The following is a 25110-nucleotide window of genomic DNA, read 5'->3' on the forward strand; positions in this document are numbered from 1 at the left end:
TCACCAGTGGTGTACGGCCAGTGTAGGAGATCGCTCCCCACACCATGATGCCGGGTGTTGGCCATGTGTGCCTCGGTCGTATGCAGTCCTGATTGTGGCGCTCACCTGCACGGCGCCAAACACGCATACGACCATCATTGGCACCAAGGCAGAAGCGACTCTCATCGCTGAAGACGACACGTCTCCATTCGTCCCTCCATTCACGCCTGTCGCGACACCACTGGAGGCGGGCTGCACGATGTTGGGGCGTGAGCGGAAGACGGCCTAACGGTGTGCGGGACCGTAGCCCAGCTTCATGGAGACGGTTGCGAATGGTCCTCGCCGATACCCCAGGAGCAACAGTGTCCCTAATTTGCTGGGAAGTGGCGGTGCGGCCCCCTACGGCACTGCGTAGGATCCTACGGTCTTGGCGTGCATCCGTGCGTCGCTGCGGTCCGGTCCCAGGTCGACGGGCACGTGCACCTTCCGCCGACCACTGGCGACAACATCGATGTACTGTGGAGACCTCACGCCCCACGTGTTGAGCAATTCGGCGGTACGTCCACCCGGCCTCCCGCATGCCCACTATACACCCTCGCTCAAAGTCCGTCAACTGCACATACGGTTCACATCCACGCTGTCGCGGCATGCTACCAGTGTTAAAGACTGCGATGGAGCTCCGTATGCCACGGCAAACTGGCTGACACTGACGGCGGCGGTGCACAAATGCTGCGCAGCTAGCGCCATTCGACGGCCAACACCGCGGTTCCTGATGTGTCCGCTGTGCCGTGCGTGTGATCATTGCTTGTACAGCCCTCTCGCAGTGTCCGGAGCAAGTATGGTGGGTCTGACACACCGGTGTCAATGTGTTCTTTTTTCCATTTCCAGGAGTGTAGATTGTGGTCAGAGTCCACATCTGCCCCTGGAAATGTCTTACAATTTAAAACCTGGTTCCTAAATCTCTATCTTACCATTATATAATCTATCTGATACCTTTTAGTATCTCCAGGGTTCTTCCATGTATACAACCTTCTTTCATGATTCTTAAACCAAGTGTTAGCTATGATTAAGTTATGCTCTGTGCAAAATTCTACTAGACGGCTTCCTCTTTCATTTCTCTCCCCCAATCCATATTCACCCACTACGTTTCCTTCTCTCCCTTTTCCTACTCTCGAATTCCAGTCACCCATGACTATTAAATTTTCGTCACCCTTCACTATCTGAATAATTTCTTTTATCTCATCATACATTTCTTCAATTTCTTCGTCATCTGCAGAGCTAGTTGGCATATAAACTTGTATTACTGTAGTAGGTGTGGGCTTCGTATCTATCTTGGCCACAATAATGCGTTTACTATGCTGTTTGTAGTAGCTTACCCGCATTCCTGTTTTCCTATTCATTATTAAACCTACTCCTGCATTACCCCTATTTAATTTTGTGCTTATAACCCTGTAGTCACCTGACCAGAGGTCTTGTTCCTCCTGCCACCGAACTTCACTAATTCCCACTATATCTAACTTTAACCTATCCATTTCCCTTTTCACATTTTCTAACCTACCTGCCCGATTAAGTGATCTGACATTCCACGCTCCGATCCGTAGAACGCCAGTTTTCTTTCTCCTGATAACGACATCCTCTTGAGTAGTCCCCGCCCGGAGATCCGAATGGGGGACTATTTTACTTCTGGAATATTTTACCCAAAAGGACACCATCATCATTTAATCATACAGTAAAGCTGCATGCCCTCGGGAAAAATTACGGCCTTAGTTTCCCCTTGCTTTGAGCCGTTCGCAGTACCAGCACAGCAAGGCCGTTTTGGTTATTGTTACAAGGCCAGATCAGTCAATCATCCAGACTGTTACCCCTGCAACTACTGAAAAGGCTGCTGCCCCTCTTCAGGAACCACACGCTTGTCTGGCCTCTCAACAGATACCCCTCCGTTGTGGTTGCACCTACGGTACGGCTATCTGTATCGCTGAGGCACGCAAGCCTCCCCACCAACGGCAAGGTCCATGGTTCATGGGGGAAGGCAGCTGAAGGTACAGTACATGATCACCATCCAGTCCGCTTTCCAGTCCCCAAACCCGCTCCCTCCCGTTGTCAGTATGTCATCAGGGGGGGGGGGGGGGTAATTTCCAAAATTGTTCGCCTATCGAAGCCGCGGGCTCCGAACTATAGATATCGAACGTGAGATTCTAAATCGATCACGCGACTGTGGTTACAAGCATATTTATACTGGTAATTACAAAGGAAACGACTTACCTCATTCGTCGTCGACGTTGTCGTCACGAAAGAACGTCCATTTGATGTGTATGCTACGGGAAGTATTCCCTTTTTGCCGCAACCTGAGTAGATTCTACCAATGTCACGCAAAAATATGGGTAGAGTGTCACATTTCTGACAAAAATTCAAACAATTTTCTACATTGCATAAGCATGGAATTAGATTCTTCTATATGAGGTAATCGGTCAAAGAAACGACTACAATACCAGACATCCCACTCACTACCGATATAAATCGTTTGGTTTTTCCTAGTAACTCTCAAATAAGCATCATAACGCCCGTCACCCAGTCGCGTGATCGATTTAGAATCGCATGTTCGATATCCATCGTTCGGAGCCCGCGGCTTCGATAGGCAAACATTCTTGGAAATTGCCCGACAGGGCTTGACGTCGTGTTGTATTCGCCATTCCCTAAAAAAAGAAAAAAAAATATCTACACATCACGTAGGAATAGGATAGCAATCGGTAGTTGCCATGTACGTGTACTGACAAATAAATGATTAAAGTTTTAGAAAAACTGGATGACTGATTCAAGAGAAAAAGCTTCACATATTCAGCAAGTTGCAAACGCGTCGGTGCATCTCTGGTCTCCATTCAAGCTGTTATTCGGCTTGGCATTGACTAGCAGTGTTGTTGGACGTCCTCGGGCTGGAATCTTATTGGCTGGAGTAGACGTCTTCAGTGAAGAGTTCCGCTCCGAAATGAGCCTCGATGATCAGCGAAGACGTGTCTGGAGACATGGTGGACAGCGGTAGGGAACCAACCTGACAGTCGCTCGCCATACGGCCCGACAACTAGAAGTGATGGTATGCGGTGCCATTTATTTACGTGTCAGGACTCTTTTGGTTGTCTTCGGCGGCAACCTTACAGCTCAGCGGTATGTCGATGATATTCTTCGCCCAATTGTGTTGTCCTTCATGGCAAGCCATCCTGAGCTTATACAGGGTGGTCCATTGATAGTGACAGGGCCAAATATCTCACGAAATAAGCATCAAACGAAAAAACCACAAAGAACGAAACTCGTCTAACTTGAAGGGGGAAACCAGATGGAGCTATGGTTGGCCCGCCAGATGGCGCTGCCGTAGGTCAAACGGATATCAACTGCGTTTTTAAAAATAGGAACCCCCATTTTTTATTACATATTCGTGTAGTTCGTAAAGAAATATGAATGCTTTAGTTGGACCACTTTTTTCGCTTTGTGATAGATGGCGCTGTAATAGTCACAAACGTATAAATACGTGGTATCACGTAACATTCTGCCAGTGCGGACATTATTTGCTTCTTGTTACATTACCCTTGTTAAAATGGTCCGTTTACCAATTGCGGAAAATGTCGATATCGTGTTGATGTATGGCTATTGTGATCAAAATGCCCAACGGGCGTGTGCTATTTATGCTGCTCGGTATCCTGGACGAGATCATCCAAGTGTCCGGACCGTTCGCCGGATAATTACGTTATTTAAGGAAACAGGAAGTGTTCAGTCACATGTGAAACGTCAACCACGACCTGCAACAAATGATGATGCCCAAGTAGGTGTTTTAGCTGCGGTCGCGGCTGATCCACACATCAGTAGCAGACAAATTGCGCGAGAATCGGGAATCTCAAAAACGTCAGTGTTGAGAGAGCTACATCAACATCGTTTGCACCCGTACCATATTTTTATGCACCAGGAATTGCATGGCGACGACTTTGAACGTCGTGTACAGCTCTGTCACTGGGCACAAGAGAAATTACAGGACGATGACAGATTTTTTGCACGCGCTCTTTTTAGCGACGAAGCGTCATTCACCAACAGCGGAAACGTAAAACGCCATAATATGCACTATTGGGCAACGGAAAATCCACGATGGCTGCGACCAGTGGAACATCAGCGACCTTGGCGGGTTAATGTATGGTGTGGCATTATGGGAGGAAAGATAATTGGCCCCCATTTTATAGATGGCAATCTAAATGATACAATGTATGCTGATTTCCTACGTAATGTTCTACCGATGTTGCTACAAAATGTTTCACTGCATGACAGAATGGCGATGTACTTCCAACACGATGGATCTCCGGCACATAGCGGTACTGAATAGCATATTTGATGACAGGTGGATTGGTCGTCGAAGCACCATACTATGGCCCGCACCTCCACCGGACCTGACAACATGCATCAGCGCATTGCCAATGCATGTGCGAACATTACAGAAGGCGAACTACTCGCTGTTGAGGGGAATGTCGTTACACGTATTGCCAAATGCATTGAGGTTGACGGTTATCATTTTGAGCATTTATTGCATTAATGTGGTATTTACAGGTAATCACGCTGTAACAGCATGCGTTCTCAGAAATGATAAGTTCACAAAGGTACATGTATCACACTGGAACAACCGAAATAAAATGTTCAAACGTACCTACGTTCTGTGTTTTAATTTTAGAAACCTACCTTTTAGCAAATGTTCGTCTAAAATTGTTAGCCATATGTTTGTGACTATTACAGCGCCATCTATCACAAAGCGAAAAAAGTGGTCCAACTAAATCATTCATAGTTCTTTACGTACTACACGAATATGTAATAAAAATGGGGGTTCCTATTTAAAACGCAGTTGATAGCCGTTTTACCCATGGCAGCGCCATCTAGCGGGCCAACCATAGCACCATCTGGTTTCCCCCTTCAAGCTTGACAAGTTTCGTTCTTTGAAGTTTTTTCGTTTGACAATTATTTCGTGAGATATTTGGCCCGGTCACGATCAATCAGCAAGATAATGCACTCCTGCAGACGGCGAAAATTTCCTACGCTCGTATTCGTGCTTTCCAAACCCTACCTTAGCCAGCAAAGGACGTTTAGAGCATTATGCGCAGCGCCCCCTAATCATATACTGATCTTGACGATCTAACCCGTCGGTTGGACGGGATGTCGCACGACATCCCTCAGGAGGACATACAGCAACTCTGTCAAATAATGCCAAGACGTATAGCTGCTTGCATAAGGGCCAGAGGTGGACAAAACCGTTATTGAATTGCTGAATTTGTGAAGCTCATTTTCTGGAATTTGAATCATCTGCTTGTCTGTACACGTGTATCAGATCTTCCGATTTTCATCCCATTAGGACAGTTGCCTCGTGGTGCGTCTTTTTCTTTGTATTAGCTGGTGGCGCCGAGTATCTCGACTGGAACCCGGCCAATTATTTGGGCGGCGTCCCGAGTCGCCTTCTGCCCGCCGGGTTCCACAGACCGGCTGAAGAGTGTACAGCGTCCAGGCCTTCCCAGGCCCGGCTGTCAGCGAGCGCCTTGCCGCCACACATCACGGCTGCCGACAAAGCCAGACGGAGACTCAGACGTCCCCGTGGCGTGGAGGGGAAAGGAGGGTCCTGCCTGCCTCTGTTTTGCCGCACCGTTACCGGGCAACGGCACGCCGCACCGGCAGACCATTGTTGGTCGTTTTGCAGGAGCACCGCTGGGACAGCCACCCCGACCGGCCGCTCACCTTGAGAGTAAATATAGACAGCCAACGGCGGCACCAGCCCTGCTACGCTCCATTCCACCCGCTGCCGGCGGCGCCTTATAAAGCAGGTAGAGTCCGCCCGACTAACCCCGGCCGCGGGCGTATACGGCCGTCCACACAGTGGACGCTGCGGACACGGGTCTCTCGGTCAGTGTTCCCCACCAGGTACAGCTTCTCCTCCAGATGTCGATCTAGAGTTCGGTTATACAGGGGAGAGGGATGCCCGTTTGTTACCTTCTCCGTTCAAATTAAGGATGCCTCAGATAACTAAGATGAAAATAATAGTGAGACACGATGCTTGACACAAAAAAGAAAAAAGAAAAAAGAAAACTGCAGGACGCAGAAGTGCAGGAGTAAATGAAATGAAACTTCACAGGTCGAGATGGTATGTGATGTTATTTCAGTGATTGCAAAATCGAGTGAAATTTACAAAAAATTTGGTAGCATGAGCCCACTTATCAATATGAAGTTGAATCGCCTCTGTCCTGTATACAAGCCATCATTTGGATCCACAGGTGTCAAATACCCGTTGTATCCTTTCCTGAGACAAGCTGCCCACAATTGTTGTAACTTTTCCTTGATACTCTGGGACGAAGCTGACGTCCAAGCTACTCCCACACGGGTTCTATCGGGACAGATGCGGGGATCTTGCATCACGCAGACAGTTCAAAGAGAGACCTGCCGTGTAGACGAGCATTGTCGTGTTGGAAAATGACACCACGGTACTGTCGCATCAGAGGTAGCACAGGAGGATGCAGAATGTCCGTCCGTGACATACCGTTGTGGCAGCCATCACCTGAAGCCACGCTGGTTGGCTCTCGACTGTAGTAGTAGTATGAGCCCACTTATCAGTATGAAGTTGAATCCCCTCTATCCTGTATACAAGCACTCATTTGGATCTCAAGGGCGTTAAATACCCGTTGTGTCCTCTCCTGAGAGAAGCTGCCCACAACTGTTGTAACTTGTACTTGATACTATGGGACGAAGTTGATGTCCAAGCTACTCCCACACGTGTTCTATCGGGACAGATGCGGGATCTTGTTGCTCGCAGCAGTACCTCTGCATCACGCAGACAGTTCATAGAGACACCTGCCGTGTGGACGAGTATTGTCGTGTTGGAAAATGACACCACGGTACTGTCGTATCAGTGATAGCACAGGAGGATGCAGAATGTCCTTTTGTGACACACCGTTGTGTTAGCCATCACCTGAAGCCATGCTGGTTGGCTCCCGACTGTATTACGCCAGGAGGAACAAATATTGGAAGAATGGGATCTCCCCCCAGGCGCTGCAGTCATGGACTGTGCGGCTGGTCCCGGCGGAGGTTTGAGTCCTCTCTCGGGCATGGATCTGTGTGTGTGTCCTTAGGATAATTTAGGTTAAGTAGTGTGTAAGCTTAGGGACTGATGACCTTAGCAGTTAAGTCCCATGCGATTTCACACACATTTGACCATTTGAACATCTCTCCCCAGGTCGCCGCCATACTCACTGACGATAGTGAACTAGGGTACTGTAGAACCGTGATTCACTGCTGAACAACGTGCGACGCCGCTCACCAACAGTCCATTGTTCCCATTCACGGCACCACTCCAAACGCAGCCCTCTGTGCTGTGGTGATAAATGCAGTCTACACATGGAACATTAATTCCCAAGTCATGCTGCTCTTAGTCTCTAACCAACGACGAAGGATGGCGCAGAGTGTTGCACGGAGTCCCTTCAAAATGGTTCAAATGGCTCTGAGCACTATGGGACTCAACTGCTGAGATCATTAGTCCCCTAGAACTTAGAACTAGTTAAACCTAACTAACCTAAGGACATCACAAACATCCATGCCCGAGGCAGGATTCGAACCTGCGACCGTAGCGGTCTTGCGGTTCCAGACTGCAGCGCCTTTAACCGCACGGCCACTTCGGCCGGTCGGAGTCCCTTACATGTTTTCGAACGGCAGGCGGAAGTGTGGGTGTGGTGCACAATCCGGCGATTTGTTGTTATGGTGATCAGACGTGGTCAACCGTAACCTTGAAAATAAGTATACCTGGCCTCACGTTCCTGTGCAACCCAGCCTCGGCCAGCTGCCACATCCGAATAATCTAAAAGTCTGGATATTGCACGATTCGACCATCCAGCCAAACGGAGACCCACAATGAGGTCCCTTCTAGACTCTGTCAGGTTCTGATAATGCTGTATCACATGATTACACGGCATCTCCGTGCCCTTGATGGTGATCACTTAGCATCTAACGCTGTTCACGCCCTTTACATACACTAAGGGCCTAGTAACAACACTAAACACAAACAACAGTTCTACCTGTCACACAGAACTGCAACTCTAATCATTTTCATTGGCCCCAATGGAGTGCACGTCTACGAAACTGCATTGGCATCCGACCACGTGTTCTGGCAGCTTCACTGTTTTTGTCAGGCAGTGTTAAATGCTAAAAATTTTAAATTGCAAAAACTTTCCTGGTGTTGTGTAAAATATTTATTTCATCATGAACCAGGTTTCGGCTTCTTAGGTCATCGTCAGGTGACGACTGAACGTTGGACCCGCGGATAAAATAAAGCTCGACTCAGATATTATTCATGCAGATGCAGAAGGTACATAGAATGATGAGATATAGGTACACGTAATCGCAATGGTGTCCACCCTTCATCATACGGCACACGTCTAACCAGGAGCATAATTCTGTTCAAACCCGACCCAGAGTATAAGCAGTGGCGGTAAAAAGAGCTGCTGCGATGCGGTGTGACAAGTCTTCTGGTTTCTACAGTAGAGAGTGAACATAAACACTATCCTTGATGTAGCCCCACATGAAAGAATCGCTAAGATTCAAGTCCATGGCTACCACCAGGTACCGCAATGTCGGCAGCCACTGGACGGCATGTCCAACGACATGGCAACGTCTCATTGTGGTAATCTCGTACACAGTTGTGGGAATGTGGAGGAGCGCCATCTTGTTGATAGATGAAATCCCTGCTATCATTTTGCAGTTGTGGCTTGAGTCCCTAAGGCAACACGTGGAGGTAGGTGACAGGCTACCACTGACAGATCTCTCAGCGAAGAAGACTCCATTCATTTCTTGAACGACTTCGCTGTGTTGTTGTAAACTGGTGGTGTCTTGCGAAACATGCCACGGAAAGCTCTTTGAACAGTCACGAACCACTGTAACGGTCATTTTATAGCACGCAAAGTGTTTTCTCTGCTTGGTTCGGCGCCATTTTTCAGCAACTACGGTAGGTGATACACCCTTTGGTGATTTTCCAAATTAATTTGTCGGCAGTACGTTCAGAGAAAGGTATGAGAGTTTGTGTTTCACAAAGTGTACCATTTGTTACGTCATGTGTAGCCTTTTACCTATACCTATTTTTTTTAAAAAAATTTCGGGAATTTTGCTACTCCGTATGTAAAAATATAAACGCTACAACCCATTTTTTGAATGGGGTGGTCCATGACCCACCACTATTCCCCCGCCGTTTCCCGGGGATTCTTGCCGGCTCATGTCTCGATGCCAGATACAAAGCCACAAAAACATTTATATACCGCAAGTCACCTTACGCTGTACTTATCAACATACCTCCGTATACTGATTTTGTCGTGCTTTTCTGATATAATTTCGCGAGATGTACGTGGAATGAAGCATACATTGCTCGAATCTTCTCTGAATTTACCCTGTTAGCCTCACAAAAACAAATCTCTCCATGATGTAATACGTCTATCTTGTAGCGTCTGAAACTGCAGTTTATCATGAATCTTCGAAACGCTGTCGTGTATCCAACTCACTGACAAGAATAATGTGTAGAAGAATGGAAAAGAAATGTGAGGATCCGTTAGAAGACGATTAGTGTAGCTTTCGGAAGGATAAAGGCAACAGAGAGGCAATTATGACATAGCGCTTGATGATGGAAGCAAGTCTGAAGAAAAATCTAGACACTTTCATAGAATTCGTCGACCTGGAACAACCGTTCGAGAATGTAAAATGGTGCAGCCTGTTGAAAATTATGAGCAATACAGGGTAAGCTACAGAGAAAGACGGGTAATTTTCAGTATATACAGTACAAGAACCAAGAGTGAGGAATTAGACTGGAAGACGAAGAATGAAGTGCTCGGTGATTAAAATGGATGTAAGACAGGGATGATGTCTTTCGCCCCTAATGTTCAGACTATAATCCAAGAAGCAATGTCTGAAATAAAAGAACGGTTCAAGAGTGGTATTAAAATTCAAAGTGAAAGGATGTCAACGATAAGATTCGCTGATGACATTGCTACCATCAGTGAAAGTGGAGAACAACTACATTACACTAAATGGAATTAACAGTCTAATGAGTGCAGAATATGGATTGAGAGTTAATCGAAAAAGATGAAACTAATGAGAAGGAGCATAAATGAGAGCAGGAAGAAACGTAACATCCGAATTTTTGAGCGCTAAGTAGTCCGCCCCCAGTAGCTGAGTGGTCAGCACGACAGACCGTTAATCCTAAGGGCGCGGGTTCGATTCCCGGCTGGGTCGGAGATTTTCTCCGCTCAGGGATTGGCTGTTGTGTTGTCATCATCATCATTTCATCCCCATCGACGCGCGAGTCGCCGAAGTGGCGTCAAATCGAAAGACTTGCACCAGGCGAGCGGTCTACCCGACGGGAGGCCCTCGTCACACGCCATTATTATTATCACGAAGTTAAGGGATTCTGTTATCTTGGAAGAAAAATAATGGAGCAAAGAGTGCATGAAAAGCAGATTAGCAGTGGCGAAAAGGTCATTCACGCCCAAGAGAAGTGTACTAGTGTCAAATATAGGTCTTAATTTGAGGAAGAAGTTTCTGAGAATGTATGTTTGCATCACAGCACTAGATAGTAGTGGAAAAAGGACTGTGGGAAAACCGGAACAGAAGAGAATCGGAGCATTTAAGAGGTGGTGCTACAGGAAAATTTTGAAAATTAGGTTGACTGATAAAGTAATGTATGAGGAGGTTCTCCAGAGAATCGGCGAGAAAAGGTATACTCACAAGATTTGTTAAGACATGTCGTCATGTGCTTTCCAGCAAGAAGCATTCGCCTCGGCTGCCCCTGTGTCCCCACTCTGATGCATGGCCAGTGCAGCGCTCGCACAGCTGCTGCATTTGCACTTTTCACGGGAGTAAGAGTCGACCGCAGTTTTTGTATTGCATTGTATTGTATGGTTGGTTGGGGGTTGTTTTGGGGAAGGAGACCAGACAGCGAGGTCATCGGTCTCATCGGATTAGGGAAGGACGGGGAAGGAAGTCGGCCGTGCCCTTTGAAAGGAACCATCCCGGCATTTGCCTGGACCGATTTAGGGAAATCACGGAAAACCTAAATCAGGATGGCCGGACGCGGGATTGAACCGTCGTCCTCCCGAATGCGAGTCCAGTGTTTAACCACTGCGCCACCTCGCTCGGTGGATTGTATGGAACTGGGGACCAAGACACGATGGAGAGGCTTCGTCCCCGCCGTAGCCCTCAGTGGTTCGCAACCCCACAACAAGCTACAGCAGTCCACTCTTCCCACCGCCGTCCCACACCGAACTCAGGTTTATTGTGCGGTTCGGCCCCCGCCCCCCTTCTCACCCCCCCCCCCCCCCCCCCGCCCCCTTAAACCAGACGAGTGAACCCCAATGTTCGCGTGGTAGAGTAATCATGATGTACGCTTACGAGGAGAAAGTGTTTGCGTAGCAATCGCCGACATAGTGTAACTGAGGCAGAATAAAGGGAACCAGCCCGCATTCGCCGAGGCAGATGGAAAACCGCCATAAGAACCATCCACAGACTGGCCGGCACACCGGACCTCGCCAGTAATACGCCGGGCGGATTCGTGCCGGGGACCGGCGATCCTTCCCTCCCGGAAAACTGCGTTAGATCGTGCGGCTAACCGGGCGGGCCGACCGTAGTTTGCACACGCATCTTCGCACGTACTACTTGAACGTTTCATGTTAAGACTTGTAAACTTGTGTATGCAAGTGTCTGGTTGGCATCTCAGTGTTAAAATTTAATTTTAAATGGAAATATGTGAAGCACAGGCTACACGATGCGAAATCCAGGCTAGTCGGTACATTAAACAGTTCTCATGCGAGAAAGCGGTCAATTAAATTTACATACTCTGTTTGACTGCAAAACAAACGACTCAGATTAAAATGTTGGCCCTGAATATAGCTAATCTTGATCCTTGCGAACAATCACTGTATCAGAACTGACATTCTAATAGCACAGCAAATTAACATCAAGTTTAACGCATCTGACCTTCTGGTAAAACTGCTTGAAAATTCACAAGATAGCATTTCACTCAGATCTTCTACTGGTAGTAAGCCTCTGAACTGATATAATATTTCCTGAAATACATTCCTACAATCACAGTACCTTATAGAGAACAAGGAGTTTGGTGGTTCAAAAATGTTCAAATGTGTGTGAAATCTTATGGGACTTAACTGCTAAGGTCATTAGTCCCTAAGCTTACACACTACTTAACCTAAATTATCCTAAGGACAAACACACACACCCATGCCCGAGGGAGGACTCGAACCTCCGCCCGGACCAGCGGCCCAGTCCATGACTGCAGCGCCCTAGACCGCTCCGCTAATCCCGCGCGGCGAACTTTGATGGTAATTAAATTCATTGGCCTAACTGTGAGAACGGAACACTCGTCTCTTCTGCAACCTGTTACTATTAAAACAATGAGTAAATTGTCAAAAATCAGATTTCATTTACCGTAGCTGCGATGTGCAATGTAAGACGGTATCTTATCACTTTGCATAAAAATGCTTCTGCATTGCCAACTCTCGATGTGCAATGCGAGTATGCAAACACATTCATAAATGTAAAGAATAAAAAATGAGGAAATAAACTTAACCACTGATAATTCATAACAAAGACTCTGAGTGTAACTACGCTTTATTACGCCTTAACAACAATACACCCTTTCACAAATTTTTCGCTAATAGACGAGTTAACAAAAATATTTCTCAATAACTGTCATCTACGTATATAACTGCCTTCCTTGACACTTTTTCAACTGCGAGACAAGGCCATACGCTTAGTTTAAAGTCCTGCAGCAGACAAGAACCACACGCAATGTTCTAACAATAAGAAACTACATAGTTACAAATATAAAAGAGAAGTGATTTACCTTAAAAGTTCTTATTATTGTTTCATTAATACTCGCACAAAATATTCAATGTTCGTCGAAACATAATATTACAAAATCCCTCTCAAATAATACTGCCTCCAATATACAGCTGGCCAGCTTCCATTCTTTTCAAACCAAGTACATAGCCTGATTGTCTAACACACGCTTACTTGCTATTCCCTTCAAAACAAGTATTCTCTCTGACCGAGATCTGTGGGCTCAGGAACAGAATTACAAAGAATATCGTTATATAGATAGTACAGAGACTGAGTACATTTATTAAATTCACAAATTATTCACATTTATGGGTAAAATGGTGGTGGTGGTGGTGGTGGTGTTGGTGGTGGTGATGGTGGTGGTGTGGGAGGAGGAGTGGTTCACAGCACTCCTGAGCAACGTCAGTACGCAGTGGAATATCCCCTCACTCTTCAATGACAATTCTACGTAAGTCACGTCGAGTATGTGTCCCTTGTTGACACCCACAAACAGCTCGTTTCAGTTGATTGCTTTCATGTCCGGAGAACAGGCAAGCCACTCTATTTTGGTGAACCAGCATGCTTAAAAAACTTGTTCATGAGTACAGCACCATGAGCAGGCGAACTATCCACCATCACAACAAAATTGTCACCAAAGTGTTGGTGATATGGTCCCACTATTGGTTAGAGAATCCATTTCCTGTACCGTGGAGCAGTCAGTCCGCCCTCAATAACTACGAGAGATTTACATTGGCCCCATATAATGTCACCGTAGAACTTCGCCCCAACGCCACAGTGCTGCACTTACGGGATACAGTGTTTGACGCGTTCAGTATTACAGGGTTGTCTCAAACATGCTGTCTGCGATTGTCGGGGTACTAACAGATCCGAGTTTCGTTCGTAAACAACACCTGACGCCAATCCTGAAATGTCCATTCTGCATGATCGGTTGCCCATCTGTAACAGAATCCATGGTGCTGTGGCGTACGAAGTGAAGCTATCCATGGTCGTGGGGAATGGAGATTCGCATCATGTAGTCTGAGTCATCACCTAACAATTTGCTGCGACACCTGATGTCCTGTAGCATCTTCGAACGCCAAAGTCAGTTCTGGAACACTCAGCTCTTGGTTCCTTTAGTCCCGTGCTCCTGTCGAACGTGGACGGCCTTTGTGGTGTAAGTCCTCAACACTAAATGTCACTTGGTACCTACTGCATGTCAGCAGCAAATTACTGTGGCTTCAGTGCACACGTCGAGCAGCTTCCCTGGTTGAGAAGCCTTCTCTGTAGAAAGTGACGATAAGGACTCGATCATTGGTCACATTTATCCTTCCTGGCATGAGTGGATGTTCACTCGACTGTTCCGCAGACGGCGGTAATACGTCTCTGCTGGTGCTTCACTTTCAACTGAAGTGCTGCAATCCGTTAAGGGTTCAGCGTTTTACTCCCAGATGGCGCTCACGGTAACGGCGTGCATGTTTACAAACAATGTCAGGGGTGACCTCCCGATCGGTACAGGAATTGTCACTATAGGAATACGCCTGCACGTCACATCGGAGTGATGCAAATTTTCTGTCAACGATTAGGGCCTCCCATCGGGTAGACCGTTCGCCTGGTGCAAGTCTTTCGATTTGACGCCACTTCGGCGACTTGCGAGTCGATGGGGATGAAATGATGATGATTAGGACAACACAACACCCAGTCCCTGAGCGGAGAAAATCTGCGACCCAGCCGGGAATCGAATCCGGGCCCTTAGGATTCACATTCTGCCGCACTGACCATTCACGTACCGGGGGCAGCCTGTAGCAAACACCGTTCCTCACTCCCTTTTTATATGACTACAGTCGGATACGAATCACTCCCACATTTGTTGACTCTTGAAGACAAATTGCTACTTCTCACTTTTCATATTTCCATCGTTGTTGGACTTTTTCTGTAATCTCATAAATTAAGTGCTCGAGAGCAAATATTGTTTATCAAATCACTTCGTTGTCCTTTGACATTGTTTGCAAAACCACCTTCGCTGGGTGGTTAAGACATGGTTGCTTCACATTACAGGCAACAGGAGAACGAACAGTTTCAGGACTCGGCCATCCATGAGTCGGTTTCGGCAACCACCACTCTCTCAACAGTGGTTCTCTATGGAAAACCGTCTGGTGCATGGTCCCTTGACGCCATTCGCGTGATCGCTACGGTCGCAGGTTCGAATCTTGCCTCGAGCATGGATGTGTGATGTCAAATGGTTCAAATGGGTCTGAGCACTATGGGACTTAACATCTATGGTCATCAGTCCCCTAGAACTTAGAACTACTTAAACCTAACTAACCTAAGGACATCACACAACACCCAGTCATCACGAGGCAGAGAAAATCCCTGACCCCGCCGGGAATCGAACACGGGAAACCGGGCGCGGGAAGCGAGAACGCTACCGCATGACCACGAGCTGCGGACTATGTGTGATGTCCTTAGGTTAGTTAGGTTTAAATAGTTATTATAAGTTCTAGGGGACTGATCACCTCAGATGTTAAGTCCCACAGTGCTCAGAGCCATTTGAGCCAATTGAACGCAATTCGATCAAGATGTCTACTCCTGTTTTTCCTCATAGTACCATCATTCAACTCTAAACGTGTAAATGGTAGCTCTATCCAAATGACTTGCAATGCTAAAAACGCTGATTGTGTACTTGTGGTAGATCTGTGTACCAATTACGTAGTTGCAAAATATTCTACCACTGCTTTTTTTCAGATTCATTGCTGTTTCTAGTAGTTCTATTAATTTATGGCCGAAACTTCAACAACATACATGGTGGTATAGGGAAATAATCAGCTGGAAGGGTGGGTCCACAATTCTTGCATCATTCGTCCTTTGAATGATCACATTTATTTTCATTGCATGTGATAGCACAAAATAAAACACAATAATCACCAAATATCTTTGGGCCTAATTGGCTGTTAAATGAAAATAAGTCTTTTTAAATTTTAACCACAGATTGATATCACTATACTTTCAATTCTTGCCTGCCCAAGGAATCAGTGATAGCAACAAATAAAAAGTATGTCATATAAAACCTCTCTTAAACAATAAGTATTTAAAAGTTACACCTTCACAATCTCGTTAATCGGTCAAAAGAATGGTTCAAATGGCTCTGAACAATATGGGACTCAACATCTGAGGTCATCAGTCCCCTAGAACTTAGAACTACTTAAACCTAACTAATCTAAGGACATCACACATATCCATGCCCGAGGCAGGATTCGAACCTGCGACCGTAGCAGTCGCACGATTCCACACTGAAGCGCCTAGAACCGCTCGGCCACCGCGGCTGGCGTTAATCAGTCACAGTTATTATATTAAGAACTCCTAATTTAAAAAAAAAAACAGCCAAGCGTAGCAGATCTGACAAATTTTCTTACATCCATAGAACTGATACAATGACAAATTCAGCTTAAGAGAAGAATATTGAGCTATAATTAAAAATAGAAATCTAAGGAGATGGCAATCAGAACGAAGATTACTTTAAAATTTTCCTCAGCACACCAAGTATATACACAAACATTTGGACACGCGAAGGAACAACCTCAAAACTTAATTAGAACATCGCTTACATATGGACCTTTAGGCAGAATATTTAGAAGTTAAAGCAACTACATCAGAAACTAAGAAGAGAAAGGCGAAACTTAAAGAAGGCAAGCCGCCTAAGTGATCAGTTCGACTACAGTAACAACGGACACGCCTCAAATACAGCCGGAAGGCACGTGCAGGGGCACAACAGCAACAGGCCCTCGCTGCAGGCAGCCGCAGAAATATTGGGCTCGTGCTTCACGAGGGTGAGAAGCGCTGCTAACAGACACCACACAAGTCAGATATAGGCTACAGAAATACAAATTACGTGAGCAACAAACGCCACCATGTTAAGAGATCACGGCTATAAGCCCAAAAAGTCCATCATTAAATAAGGTAGCGAAAATTACTCCCAAAAAAACTGCCCAATGGAAATAGGTCTTAAATCACTAGTAAGGGAGTGTAAAAATATAATAATTAACGTCTTACCAAACAATTTAGGTAAACTTTGCACCAAAATTATTACTTTTACCCCTCCAAGGAAGTGTTTCCTTGAATCAGTCTTCAAACTTGACGACCATCTAGAACCTAGTTTCACAGCAGGCATATTATTACAGGGTATTTCCCTTAAAATAATTTAGAGATAAAACTTGCAAAATGTAAAAAAAAATCTTGAAGTCAGTGAACAGGAATTATGCCACAGGGCCCCTTACCAAGTTAATATAACTGACTAAAGAACTTCATTAAACACTAAATCACAAACAGCAAACTGTCATACACATTAGGCGAAAGGTAAGTTCCACTAGTAAATTACTGAATTAGAAAGTGTTGCAAGGCTTATGGCCTTTGTAAACCACAGCAAGTAAAAGTCTCAGTGCTACACTTGATCGCCAACGCAGGGGCAGCCACTAATTTACACCCAAAACTTTCACCAATGTAATGAATGCAAAGGTACAACACGGTTGGGACCAAAATGTTCCAGTGATCCATAAGGCACCAAAAGCAAAGGCACTGATATCAGAGAGCGAGCAATTCTGACTGCAGAATTTTCCATTAATAGACTTGCATACGCGGAAACGGTGAGGGCAAAAGTGCAAGCTTCCAGGTCCGCACAGCATAGATAAACAGGGAACTGAAAATCCATTGAAGGCCGTAGGAGGACGCCGCCGATACAGCAGTATGATTGTCGCTACCCAAGGGAGTCATAAGCTGATCTCGGCACAAAATGAAATAAGGGCCGAAGGAGCCGTTGTGTGCGAAAACCCACCCGTGGTCTGTGCGTTCTCGCCTCACATCCTGCCAACCTATTCCAAACACTCTGAGCCAGCGATCATCTACGAAGACAGCAAGTTAAATTTGCACCACCTATCTGGGCGCCAGTGAAAGAAGGCAGCGGGAAGACAGAGATAAAATGAACTGGAACCACCACGACTCAATGGCATCTGCTACATTAAGCACAGGGTTTGTGATAAATGTGTTGTACGTATGCTGCTTCATATCTCATCACAATTCTCATATCAGATCGGCAACAGGTAGAGCCAGATTAGGTTTGTCCGTCGGATCAGTGTGCTCAGTTCTCGGTTAGTGTGATTTTTGTTTCATACTGGCAACGGCCTAACAATGGGGCATAGGCCGCACAGAGACCGTCGTGGCCACTGAGGTTGGATTCCAAGGAGACGCGCCCACTCCGTGCATTTTGGCGCGCACCGCAAAACTGGCCAATCAAAACGCTAGTGGATTCCTTGCACAAGAAGTCTGGACGGCGACAAGGCAGAAAAGTCCTGCAATTTTTAGTGATTTGTGGTGGTTAGATTGGCAAAACTGTGAAAAGTTCTCGAGGCCAGACGAAGAGATCGTTTAGCACGTAACGAGCTTGTCACAAATGTGCTCCAGTCTCCACGGAAATAAGTCACGTTGATTCGTAGTTTCCTTGAAGAAGTAAACGTGTAAAGCCTAAAACACCAGTAACTTAAAGTGGTAAAGACTGAGCAAAATAAGACTGTCGCAGAAAATTTTTTAAGCTCCTCAACATAGGCAACTCAAAGTACCTCATCTGTATCTGGGGTAGGTGACGTAAGCTGGGTTGCCTATCTTAAGCTGATTGAAATATTTTTCGGGCAGTCTTGTGTTGTCAAAACTGTACAAGTCGAGCACATCCATTTCGTCATTGTTAAGTTCATTTAATTATGAATCTGCAGTTCTCATTCAGCTCTAATCTATTCAATTGATAAACAGACATAAATGCTTTGCCTGTGGAGACATAATTACCACGTTATCGACTTGTGCTGTGATGATAATTTATGATCTCATCAGTCAGAGTCTTAGAAGACTGGTAAATATGGTATTGTACTCGTCGCTAAACGGAAATTAAAACAAATCTAATTTCATCATTCTCATACTGAAGTAAATAATGGATCAATGGAACTTATTCCCAAATTTTCATGTCTCATTTAACTCAACTGTAATTAACATCATTTTTATACTTTTTTTGCGCACATAAGCGTGCGTCTTAACCCATAAAAACAATATGGCGACCCTGAAATAAATAAATGCCACATATCGTGATATCCACCTTTGGAATATAATTATTAATAGCAACCAACACTCCTATACTGTTTTCAGTTGCCACACGCCAAATATATGATTCAAAAAATGGTTCAAATGGCTCTGAGCACTATGGGACTTAACATCTATGGTCATCAGTCCCCTAGAACTTAAAACTACTTAAACCTAACGAACCTGAGGACATCACACAACACCCAGTCATCACGAGGCAGAGAAAATCCCTGACCCCGCCGGGAATTGAACCCGGGAACCCGGGCGCGGACCACGAGCTGCGGACAAATATATGATTAAATTTGTCCCAATAGTAGCATTTACCATGACAAATAGCGTGACAAGAATGAGGTACTCCATACAAGAGTAAACGAAGTGGAATAATATTGTGCTGAGACAGAAGAAACGAGAAGTAAAGGTCATTTAAAGGAGGACCGGATGTTGAAGGTCCCCAGTTTTGGCGGTGCGTCCGCTGCGCAAACGGGCGTGGCCTGTGGGCGGGTTACCACGGCCAGAACGTCTGCTTTCCGCAGAAGCTCCCCGGGATCCATTAGCATAACCAGTAGTCCGGCGGCGCTGCTTAGGGTTGCGTGGGGACAGTCGTTAAGGGGAATCCAAGGCTGTGCGGATCTGAGGCTCGCTACTGCACGCTGGAATTACTGTTCCCTTGCGAGCTGCAAAATTTGAACGCGATAATCCTCCTCATTTCTTGCTTGACAGTATATACGCTGCTCACGTCACGGTCCGTGTATTTTGACAAACTGAACTGTAAACTGTTTGTGGAAGAGTTTAGGAAATTACACAACTAGGAATCATGTGTAGGAAAAATGCAGTTGGCATACTACCACACTGCACACTATTAACGAAGGTCCGAGCCTATGGAATACGTTCACAGATGTGTGAGTGGCTCGAAGACTTTTCCAGTAATGGAACCCAGTGCGCTGTCTTGAACTGCGATTCGTCATCAATGACAAAGTAATCGTCAGGACTGCCTCAGGGAACAGTGACAGGCTCACTCTCTTTCTTCATGTACACGACGTCTCTCCTAAGAGTAGCCAGGCGCACTTTCCCTGGTGTCTCGGTAGACATGGGAAACTTTGTTTCTGCAATATGTAGCCAGAGTCAGTCCAAACAAACATTGCTCATCACGTCTTTCATGCGACGCCCAGCGTCGGCGCAAAGCGTCGCTCTGTTTACTGTTACAGAGAAAATAATTTTCGACGTGAAATTGTACAGCCGGCCGGGGTGGCCGAGCGGTTCTAGGCGCTACCGTCTGGAACCGCGCGACCGCTACGGTCGCAGGTTCGAATCCTGCCTCGGGCATGGATGTGTGTGATGTCCTTAGGTTAGTTAGGTTTAAGTAGTTCTACGTTCTAGGGGACTGATGACCTCAGAATTTAAGTCTCATAGTGCTCGAGCCATTTGAACCATTTTTTTGAAATTGTACGCGCACATTCGACAACAGTCCCAAAGTAGTCTAGTGCGATATTCGTTTTACCGATATGCATTTACAGGGACAGTAAAACACAAGAAATAATCAGCACTCCAGACACTTCTTCGGTTGTCATCAGGGCTCAGTTCGAAGCGGGACTCTTCACTGAAGACAATCCTAATACAATCCCTGAGATTCCAGGCCCAAGATGAGTCTGCAGACGCCCTGAATAGGGCCTTAATCTAGCTTCTAAGATAAGTCGTAGGGTCAGTATTGCCTCACGTGTTTCAATATTTCTACGGAATCGAAACTGATCTTCCCAGAGGTCGCCTTCTACATATTGATGGAATTGTATTGCGGTGGTGCGTAAGTTCGTAGCGTTTTTCCATAAGTTTAACAAACGCCACAGATACATATAACACAGACTTCAGTTATCATTAATACCTTCTCCGTCACTATTTACCTGAGTGTAGGTTGCCCGAATACCAGGACTAATGGTATAGGGTGCCATTTCTTTTCAGAGTAAGACCCCTTTGGTTGTCATCTGTGGAACCCTTACAGCATAGCGCACGTCGACGATATTCTACACCCCGTTTTGTCGCCCTTCGTAGCAAGCCATCCTGAGCTTACATTTCACAGGTAATGCCCGACCGCATACGACGAGAGTTTCTACTCTTTGTCTTCGCCCTTACCAAACCCTACCTTGGCCATCAAAGTCGCCGGATGTCTCTCCGAGTCATGGTAACGGAGCATTATGGGCAGAGCCCTACAACCATCTTGCGATTTTGATGATCTAACTGGCCAATTGGACAGAATTTGGCACGACGTCTCTCAGGAGGACATCCAACAACTCTGTCAAGCAACGCCAAGCCGTATACTCGCTTGCATAAGGGCCTATGGTGGAGCAACGAGTTACTGACTTACTCAATTTGTGAAGCTCTTTCTCTTGACTAAATCATTCATTTTTTCTGAAATTGTAACCATTTGTTTGAGTGTACATGTACATCACATCTACTGGTTTCCGTCCCATTCGAGTAATTCCTTCGTGGTGCCTCCCTTTTTTATCATGTTTTATTTTTAATTACATAAACGATCTGTCGGATAGGTCGAGCAGCAGCATGTGACGGTTTGCTGATGACGCTTTAGTGTACGAAAGTGTCGTCATTGTGTGACTGTAGGACGATACAATATTTGACAGAATTTCTGTTCTGTATGATGAATGGCAACAACAGTGTTGTGACGCTCGAGTACAGTATTAATGGCGTCGTTCTTGACACAATTACGTCGATTAAATATCTCGGCATAACTTTGCATAGCAGCATGAAAGGGAAGGAGTACGGAAGGTAAGTTTTAGGGGACGTAAAAGGTCGACATCGGTTTATTGGAGAATTCTGTGGGAGTGTAGCTCATCTATAAAGAAGATAGCATACATAACATTTGTGGTAGCCTTTCTTGAACACTGTTCGAATGTTTGAGATCATCGTAGCAATTCAGAAACATGCTACTGGATTTGTTACCGGTACGTTTGATCATCACGCTAGTATTACGGCGATGCTCCATGAACTCAAATGGGAGTGCTTGGGAGAAGACGTTCCTTTTGCGAAATACTATTGGGGAAGCTTTGAAAACCTGCGTTAGTGACAGGCTGCAGATCATTTCAGAAAAGGGAATGAACAGAATTGCCAGTAGGTACCTATTCCTAGCCACCATATGGCGGCTTGCGACGTCCGTTGTTGTTGTTGTGGTCTTCAGTCTTGAGACTGGTTTGATGCAGCTCTCCATGCTACTCTATCCTGTGCAAGCTTCTTCATCTCCCAGTGTCTACTGCAACCTACATCCTTCTGAATCTGCTTAGTGTATTCATCTCTTGGTCTCCCTCTACGATTTTTACCCTCCACGCTGCCCTCCAATACTAAATTGGCGATCCCTTGATGCCTCAGGACATGTCCTACCAACCGATCCCTTCTTCTAGTCAAGTTGTGCCACAAACTTTTCTTCTCCCCAATCCTATTCAATGCTTCCTCATTAGTTATGTGATCTACCCACCTAATCTTCAGCATTCTTCTGTAGCACCACATTTCAAAAGCTTCTATTCTCTTCTTGTCCAAACTAGTTATCGTGCACGTTTCACTCCCATACATGGCTACACTCCATACAAATACTTTCAGAAACGACTTCCTGACATTTAAATCTATACTCGATGTTAACAAATTTCTCTTCTTCAGAAACGCTTTCCTTGCCATTGCCATTCTACATTTTATATCCTCTCTACTTCGACCATCATCAGTTATTTTGCTCCCCAAATAGCAAAACTCCTTTACTACTTTAAGTGTCTCATTTCCTAATCTAATTCCTTCAGCATCACCCGACTTAATTCGACTACTTCCATTATCCTCGTTTTGCTTTTGTTGATGTTCATCTTATATCATCCTTTCTAGACACTATCCATTCCGTTCAACTGCTCTTCCAAGTTCTTTGCTGTCTCTGACAGAATTACGATGTCATCGGCGAACCTCAAAGTTTTTATTTCTTCTCCATGGATTTTAATATCTACTCCGAATTTTTCTTTTGTTTCCTTCACTGCTTGCTCAATATACAGATTGAATAACATCGGGGAGAGACTACAACCCTGTCTCACTCCCTTCCCAACCACTGCCTCCCTTTCATGTCCCTCGACTCTTATAACTGCCATCTGGTTTCTGTACAAATTGTAAATAGCCTTTCGCTCCCTGTATTTTACCCCTGCCACCTTCAGAATTTGAAAGAGAGTATTCCAGTCAACATTGTCAAAGGCTTTCTCTAAGTCTACAAATGCTAGAAACGTAGGTTTGCCCTTCCTTAATCTAGCTTCTAAGATAAGTCGTAGGGTCAGTATTGCCTCACGTGTTCCAATATTTCTACGGAATCGAAACTGATCTTCCCCGAGGTCGGCTTCTACATATTGATGGAATTGTATTGCGGTGGTGCGTAAGTTCGTAGCGTTTTTCCATAAGTTTAACAAACGCCACAGATACATATAACACAGACTTCAGTTATCATTAATACCTTCTCCGTCACTATTTACAACAGTCTGTCAACACTGGGTAACTTTTCGATTCCGCGACTGTAGAAATCACGTGGTTTTGAGGCGAAGAACTCGTCATTGGAGCGAATTTTCATACGGAAAAGAAGTTCCTAGAATGTTGTGCGATAGAGAACGGAAAAGGTGAGAATCTGAGGGCGCAAGGTCAGATGAATAGGGTGGGTGCGGAATGATTTGCCAACCTAGCTCCTGTGTAGTGTTTTTTGTCAGTCTAACAGAATGCGTGCGGGCATTATCGTGGAGTAGTATCACTTCACGCAGTCTTCCTGAACGTTGTTCTTGGACTGCGTCTGCAAGGCGTCTCAGTTGTTGACCATAAATGTTACCAGTGATGGTTACTCCTCGGAAAAGCGGCTCGCAGTACACCGCACCGTCGCTGTTGCGCCAGATGCATAACCATATCTTTTGGGGATGCGCGCAGGTCTTTGCACGAGGAGATAATGCTTTGTTTGGGCTCAACCGTTCCCTTCTTTTCCATACATTAGCACAAAGATACAAGTAACAATACCGTACAGGAATGATTGGTGTTGTTCACCAGCCAATTGATGAAAAGCAGTCACAGATACACATATGGCCACCAGCTAATTTATGAGATTTTGACCTACAGCCACGCACTATCCATACGCTCGATTCTTGAACTTTCCCCATTGCATGCACAAGGTCTCCAGATGATGGAATGATCGCAGTTTATGACATTTGCCAGTTCTCGAGTACACTGACTTGGATCATTGTGGATTAATGCGCCAAACTAATAGATATACGACAGCTGAGCGTCGAATATGTGGTATACTGATCGCCACATTAACTAATACACTATGAAGGCGGCTTGTAACAAACGTCGTGTTGGCATGAAGTGTACTACATCCTCAGATATGCCGATGATTAACTTTCAGAAATCGCATTTTAATGTTGTGTGGCTATGAGATGTGTCGTGCCTCGCCTGTGAAGGAAAAGCATTTATCAACACATGTCGGAATTCGACAGTGGCAGGATCAATATTGTGGTTTATCATTCCACAAAATGCTGCTTGTGTTGAAAGCGTCCACGCGTGTCTAGCGTAAGAGCGAACATTCCGGCTGGTTATACACTGAAGAGCTAAAGAAACTGGAACACCTGCCTAATATTGTGTAGGGCCCCCACGAGCACGCAGAAGTCCCGCAATACGATGTAGCATGGACTAGATTAATGTTTGAAGTAGTGCTGGAGGGAACTGACACCATGAATCCTGCAGGGCCGCCCATTAACCCGTAAGAATACGAGGGGATGGAGATCTCTTCTCAACAGCACTTTGCATGACATGCCAGATATGCTCAATAATGTTCATTTCCGGGGAGTTTGATGACCAGCGGAAGTGTTTAAACCCCAAAGAGTGTTCCTGGAGCCACTCTGTAGCAATTCTGTACGTGTGGGATGTTTCACTGTCACTGCCCAAGTCCGTCAGAATGCACTAAGCACATGAATGGATGTAGGTGATCAGACTGTCCTGCTTCCTTTCTTTCTGTGGCCCTCCACCGCAGACTCTTACTGTCTCGTGAATAAAATGTAGTGAAACGTATCTACGTTTTACGAGAATTGTTTAAAGCGACGTAGCATTGTATTCCTTTGTTTCCACCGTCTTCGTGCAGGAAAC

The 25110-nt window shown here is 45.6% G+C and overlaps 1 protein-coding gene across 1 annotated transcript in view; it reads left to right on the top strand.

Moving 5' to 3' along the window:
* Positions 1 to 25110, top strand: part of LOC124593915 (Nance-Horan syndrome protein-like) — a 179324-nt gene that overhangs the window by 20603 nt on the left and 133611 nt on the right. Inside the window, exon 2 of the mRNA XM_047132266.1 lies at positions 5693 to 5816. Within this exon, the coding sequence (XP_046988222.1) occupies positions 5693 to 5816 (124 nt within the window). The remainder of the gene's footprint in view (positions 1 to 5692; positions 5817 to 25110) is intronic.

Source organism: Schistocerca americana, chromosome 2 (genome assembly GCF_021461395.2).
Source record: "Schistocerca americana isolate TAMUIC-IGC-003095 chromosome 2, iqSchAmer2.1, whole genome shotgun sequence".
NCBI lineage: Eukaryota > Metazoa > Arthropoda > Insecta > Orthoptera > Acrididae > Schistocerca > Schistocerca americana.